Consider the following 6717-nt stretch of genomic DNA (forward strand, 5'->3'; position numbering starts at 1 on the left):
TTTGGCGACCTGTGGTTTTCCATTTTTTTATTTTAATATGCGCGAAATTGTAAAAATGGTATCATACTATTTACGCAAGGATAAATTTTCACGAGATCTTGGGCCTCGCGAATAAAGCAAAAATTAAACCCTCGCAAAAATTTCTGCTTTTACAGTCTTTGGTTTCAACCACTACTTTATTAGGTCAAAACAAAGAAAATCATTGATAACATTCAATGTGCCACATGTTTTAACCAGTCTACACGAAACCTGGTCAGAATGTTTGTCTTTTTAAACTCTATGTTAATTTAAACAATTTGGTCATCTAGGATTAAAAGGTCAAATTATAGAAACACATTTTTAACATTCTAACTGTCACTTTTTGTATGATTTTGATATACATGAGTTTGGTCAGACTGTGTGTTTATAAAATGTCTAGATCAAGTTCTAAATAAAGTTATAACACAGTCTGTTACATAAATATAAGTCGAACCAATGTACTTAACCTTTAAGTTTGTACAAACAATGACTTTCAAGCTTAGTTTGGTTTTATTGATTGCCAAATTACTTAATACCTTTATAATTACATAACCCAAGGTAGGAGAAGGTTACGTCCTGTTTTATTAAGACAAATTTTGAAAAAAGAACACTGCATGTAAAATAAAGATAAAATACCTGCCTGATATCGTAAGCATTTTAATTTATCACTCCGATAACTTCAATTGCGTACTTGTGTGTATTTCGTGACACGTTATATCTAACTTTAATTACGCAAGACTAGTTAGGATATCACGTAATAAAATAGTTATATGTTTTCATAATATTTTTAATGCGTTCTTCACTTTAGATGCTGAGAAAAAATGGCAACTACGAATCATGAAAAATACAGTAGATTAGTACTAATGTTGGTACGTGGGGGCACGAAAATCACAAGGGCTTTATTGGAGAAGCGTATAAAAGACCTAACACCACAAAATCATGAACCAGATCCTTGGACAATCGACCAGTTCCTAAATGCAAATAAACAGAAAATAATCGGCACTCAAACAGGCAGAGCTAAAGAACGTATGCTTTTTCCCGGAACAACTTGCACAAACGTTGAAGACTGGGACTTATATATGTTTTGCTTCGTCTTGATTGATATATGTGGTGTTTTCCGCACAGTGCGCATGGATGTGGATCAGTTGCGCAAGATAAGAAACAAACTGTGTCACCTTAACGAGCCAAGTATAAACAGTGAGAAGTACGAACATTACGTTGACAAGATAGAAGTAATTTTTGACAGGTTACTTGCGGAACTCAATGACCGGCACCTTATGATAGCAATAGCCGAAATACTTAAAGCAGCAAAGGAAGAACCCTTAAGTTTTAAAGAAACACTCATCGTGGTGCATAAATTCTTTTCAATGGATGCTGAGACACGGGAAATACTATCGCAACAAAGCAAAGGTAAATTATAGTACAGTCATGTAACATCTTTTTAAAACATAAACTTGCCAAAATGAGTTTCAGAGTATTAGAAAAGCTAAAGAAGCTGAAATACTGATTTAATGAAAGAGAGAGAGTCAAAATAATGCGATAGAAGAATAAATCGAACATGCGTAAATTGTTAAAATCATACTTTTAAAGAGGCATGCCTCCAGATCGTTCGACAACAAAAAAAGAAATATTTTTTTTAGATATCTTGAAATAAATGCTATATTTCTTAAGAAGGCTTTAAAATTTAATTACTGACAAACTTTATGTTACGGAAACACATGAGAATTTGCTGTTTTTACTACTTTTTACGATGAAAATCGAAAAGCGTTTGCCACGCTTTTACTTCAGGTAAATTGTCTCGATTATAAATATCTATATTTGGAAGTCATTATTCACTACTTCAGCTATAGCGCTATTGGTTACGACGATCGGAAAATGTCTTTATTGCCGCGGCGGTCCGGGGTTCGATTCCCGAAGCGGTCATCTTTTTTTCTTGATTTGGAATTTTTGAAATATTCTAGAAACTAAAATTCATATTCTAATGTTCATAATATGACCAAAACTTCAATTTGAAAGAAAGATTATTTTAGTCAAATCTGGAGGCATGCTGCTTTAACGTACGCATGTGCAATTCTAGATATCGAAAACGTTATGGAAAAGGTAATGGAATTGAACTCAAAGGTAGATTTGTTACTCCAGGATCGTGTGCATGATGCCAATGAGATAGTCGAAGTTCCAGGTAAAAAGATATAACTAATTTATGATATCGAATGGTATGATATTTCGCACAATTTTGTTAATTCATATTACAAATAATAATTGTCCTACCTCTAGAAAGATTACAATTTATTATATATTGGAACCGCCTCAATAGCTCAATGGTAGAGTGTCCGCTTTAAGTGCGGGAGGTCTGGAGTTTGATTCCCGCTAACGTCAGACCAAAGATGTGAAAAATGGTATTTGTAGCTCCCCTGCTTGGCACTCAGTATTTAAAGATTTGAACCAGGAGGTAAACTAGGCCCAGGTAAGTATCTATATTGAATGCCATGTTTGTCGCATAAGAGCTTTATAGCTCACGTTGTTGATCATATGCGACGTTAAACAAAGTTTACATTTAACCTTTACCTTTACAAAATTGTATCCATATTTTCTGTTATGTTACAATAAGTGTATCTATGAATATATGCTATACATATTTCTCATTCGAATTAAGTAGTAGATCTAATAACAAATGAGATATGTTTTTGATCAGCTTATACGAGGATATTTGTTAGTTATATGTCTGTTTTTCATCATTAAGAGACCATTATCGACCTACTAGTACAAAACTGCGTTTGGGATAAGGAAATGTTTGTGTCAAAATTGCTAGTTAGCATGTTTAAAGAAGCCACAGGTCAGACGGTCAGTTCAACGAGTGAACTATCCGGAGAGTCACGTAACATAATGATGGAGGCGGTTTTAGACACTGTGGGAAAGTTTGCTTCGAAAGATAGGCCAATTGTGGATGCAGAACTAAAATGTGTTATTTTAAGGATAAGATGTTCGTCGATTACTTGCTTGTTGTCTTTATTGTACGACTGCATCAAAGGTGATCTAAATAATGAATTTAGACCATTAGAGGCAGCAGTGAGACAAGTAACAGGATGCGAAGAGGTATCTGTAGAAGCCGTTATATACGAAGATCAATTCTGGGCAATAATAAACAAAACGGGTATCTATAAATCTTATTCATGTCTTCACATTCATAATCATTCGAAATGCTATACTGTGGTAATCAAACATATAATTATAGAAATGCCACTACACGGCCTGTCCTTATTTATAAAATAATTTATTACTATACCATTCATTCTGACCTGTATGTAGCTGTTTAGTTTTAAGAAAATATATGTGATCACAAATAAACAGCTATTGTGAACTAAATATAAGCATTGCTCTACAAATGCCGCAGTTTAATTGTTTTTAGCTCACCCTGAGCACTCAAGGTGAGCTTTTGTGATCGCCCTGTGTCCGTCGACAGTCGTCGTCCGTCCGTCGTCCGTCCGTCCGTCGTCGTCAACAATTTGACTGTTAACACTCTAGAGGTCACAATTTTGGCCTAATCTTAATGAAACTTGGTCAGAATGTTACCCTCAATAAAATCTTGGACGAGTTCGATATTGGGTCATGTGGGGTCAAAAACTAGGTCACCAGGTCAAATCAAAGGAAAAGCTTGTTAACACACTAGAGGTCACAATTTTGGCCCAATCTTAATGAAACTTGGTCAGAATATTACCCTTAATAAAATCTTGGATGAGTTCGATAGTAAGTCATCTGGGATCAAAAACTAGGTCACCAGGTCAAATCAAAGGAAAAGCTTGTTAACACACTAGAGGTCACAATTTTGGCCCAATTTTAATGAAACTTGGTCAGAATGTTACCCTTAATAAAATCTTGGATGATTTCGATATTGGGTCATCTGGCATCAAAAACTAGGTCACCAGGGCAAATCAAAGCAAAAGCTTGTTAACACTCTAGAGGTCACAATTTTGGTTCAATCTTAATGAAACTTGGTCAGAATGTTACCCTCAATAAATCTTGGACGAGTTTGATATTGGGTCATCTGGGGTCAAAAACAAGGTCACCAGGTCAAATCAAAGGAAAAGCTTGTTAACACTCTAGAGGTCACAATTTTGACCCAATCTTAATGAAACTTGGTCAGAATGTTACCCTCAATAAAATCTTGGATGAGTTTGATATTGGGTCATCTGGAGTTAAAAACTAGGTCACCAGGTCAAATCAAAGGAAAAGCTTAACACTCTTAACACAATTTTAGTCCAATCTTAATGAAACTTGGTCAGAATGTTACCCTCAATAAAATCTTAGATGAATTCGATATTGGGTCATCTGGGGTCAAAAACTAGGTCACCAGGTCAAATCAAAGGAAAAGCATGTTAACACTGTAGAGGCCATATTTATGACTGTATCTTCATGAAACTTGGTCAGAATGTTAACTATGATGATTTCAAAGTCCAGTTTGAATCTGGGTCATGTAGAGTCAAAACTAGGTCACCAGGTCAAATCAAAGGAAAAGCTAGTTAACACTTCAGAGGCTATATTTATGACCATATCTTAATGAAACTTGGTCAGAATGTTAATCTTGATGATCTTTAGGTCAAGTTCAAATCTGGGTCATGTGGGGTCAAAAACTAGATCACCGGGACAAGTCAGAGGAAAAGTAAGTTAACACTTCAGAGGCCACATTTATGACCATATCTTAATGAAACTATCCTGATGATCTTTAGGTCAATAGGTCAGGTGAGCGATACAGGGCCTTCATGACCCTCTTGTTTATTTGTATTACACAGTTACAGTTCTTGAAGACATCATTTCACAGACGTATAACATGGCATTGCAACCATGTGCTGTAAGACAGAACAGCGAAACATACGGAATAAGTGATGTGCGTTTAGTAGAAAGGCTTTTACCAACTGCTGACACTGCGAAAAATATGTGCATATACGGGAGTATACGGTCCCGTATATGTCTAATATACGAATATCATATAAAAGGTATCTTTCCTGAAAGTATAATCAAAACCTACGCCTTAAACATACTTTTGGACCTTGACAATCCCTAACTTTGAATACTGACATAAACTGTTGAAACGTATTTATGCTATGTATGAATGAACGGATCCATGTGAGAAAAACATTAATGTCCAATTAAAGAATACGGGATTCCCGTATATGGAATGTTCCATATACGGAGAAAATATTTCCGTATTCGCCCGTATATTAGGAGTATACGGAATGAGTACACTCCCGTATACGGAACCATTTTCCGCAGTGTGATAATACAAGGCGCCCTCAACAAGCTGTACGTATTACAGTTAAAACTGATCTAGAAGGACAACGACACCTGAAGAATTCTATAAAAGCTGGTTCCATTAACAGCAGCATTAATCGCCTCAGAGAAGAAATTGTCAAACAGTACGATATAAAAAATCTTTCGATAGAAGCCAGGCTTTTTGAGACAGGGTCAGAGAGCCATGGAGGTAGATTTAAAATAATGTAAAGATAGAACCGTTAGTAATTTCCTTAGACTGTCTACTTTTTGAAAATGTAGAAAACATACAAGGGTTCAAAGTTATAAAAACAGTCTGAGATCCTTACTATTACTCCGTACATGTATCAAAGCTGTACTCAAAAGCAAAGAAAAATGTAGACATTTTATAACCTTCGACCAAGGTGAAATATTACATTTTAAATATGTGACGGAATGCAAATGTACAACAAGATTGACCTCTTTTATTCATCATTTCATTGTGCTTGACTTCAATAGTATAACGATTCCTAAAACACACCAACATAAACTGTTTATCATTTCATACATATTCATGCATATGTACCATTGTGTGCAAATACATGTACAGATAAGAAATATGCATTTGTCAGGTTAAGAGACTAACCGTAGAATCTCAGATTGTGCCCTTAATATATTGTTGTAATGATAATTATATCTGGATTCAATTAGTGTTTTTAGTATCGCTATATTCTTGCAGCTTTCGCAGATTTGCACGCTAAAGTAGAGAATAGATATTTGAATGTTAACATGGATGGAACAAGAGAGACAATGTTAAGAGAAGCTACAAGCACTGAAAATCAACAGCCGAAGAGCAGTTTAGAAACTAACGAATATCAAGTTGATTATAAATCACTTTCGAGTGTAAATATTATTATTATTATTAACTAGGGTTTTCGAGACGCATCTTCTCTATTGATTTATTTTGCCTCAGATGTTTCTTAGAAACAAAAGTAGTGTATATCTATATAACCTTGATATTTTAGCAAACTGAGATCTATAAGAATATCTGCACTGTAAGATAAATACAGCCCTTTTAAAGGTATTAATTATCAAGATGTAAAAATACGAGACGGGCATTGTATGAATACTATCTATATTTAAGCCTCCCTTCGAAAAAGGCGGGGTATATTATTTTGCAGATGTCGGCCGGTCGGTTGGTCTGTCTGTCCGTAAACCAACCCGTTTCCGGATGATAACTCAAGAACGTTTGGGTCTAGGATCATGAAAGTTGATAGAGAGGTTGATTATGACCAGCAGATGACCTATTTTGATTTTGAGGTCAGTAGATCAAAGGTCAAGGTCACAGTGACCGAGAACACTTAAACCATTTCCAGACGGTAACTTGAGAAAACTTGGGTCTAGGATCATGAAAATTAATGACGAAATTGGTCATGATCAGCAGATGACTTCTTT

The 6717-nt window shown here is 35.3% G+C and overlaps 2 protein-coding genes across 2 annotated transcripts; both read left to right on the forward strand.

Moving 5' to 3' along the window:
• The first annotated feature begins 827 nt into the window (after positions 1-827).
• Positions 828-2219, forward strand: LOC128553841 (uncharacterized). Its single transcript, XM_053535027.1, has 2 exons — positions 828-1428; positions 2096-2219. Exons 1-2 carry the CDS (start codon positions 840-842, stop codon positions 2209-2211), a joined length of 705 nt encoding a protein of 234 aa, XP_053391002.1. The 5' UTR covers positions 828-839; the 3' UTR covers positions 2212-2219.
• Positions 2220-2762: 543 nt separating this feature from the next.
• On the forward strand, positions 2763-6165 carry LOC128553840 (uncharacterized; the record flags this gene model as incomplete). Its single annotated transcript, XM_053535026.1, has 4 exons — positions 2763-3169; positions 4806-4909; positions 5287-5494; positions 6002-6165. Coding segments are annotated over exons 1-4 (840 nt in total), but the record flags the coding sequence as incomplete, so codon positions are not given.
• Positions 6166-6717: the final 552 nt, after the last annotated feature.

This window comes from Mercenaria mercenaria, unplaced genomic scaffold (genome assembly GCF_021730395.1).
Source record: "Mercenaria mercenaria strain notata unplaced genomic scaffold, MADL_Memer_1 contig_4379, whole genome shotgun sequence".
Lineage (NCBI taxonomy): Eukaryota > Metazoa > Mollusca > Bivalvia > Venerida > Veneridae > Mercenaria > Mercenaria mercenaria.

Coding starts and splice junctions, on each gene's coding strand:
- LOC128553841 (XM_053535027.1), top strand. CDS start 840: ATGGCAACTACGAATCATGAAAAATACAGTAGATTAGTACTAATGTTG. Junction 1,429..2,095: donor ACTATCGCAACAAAGCAAAG/GTAAATTATAGT, acceptor GTGCAATTCTAG/ATATCGAAAACGTTATGGAA.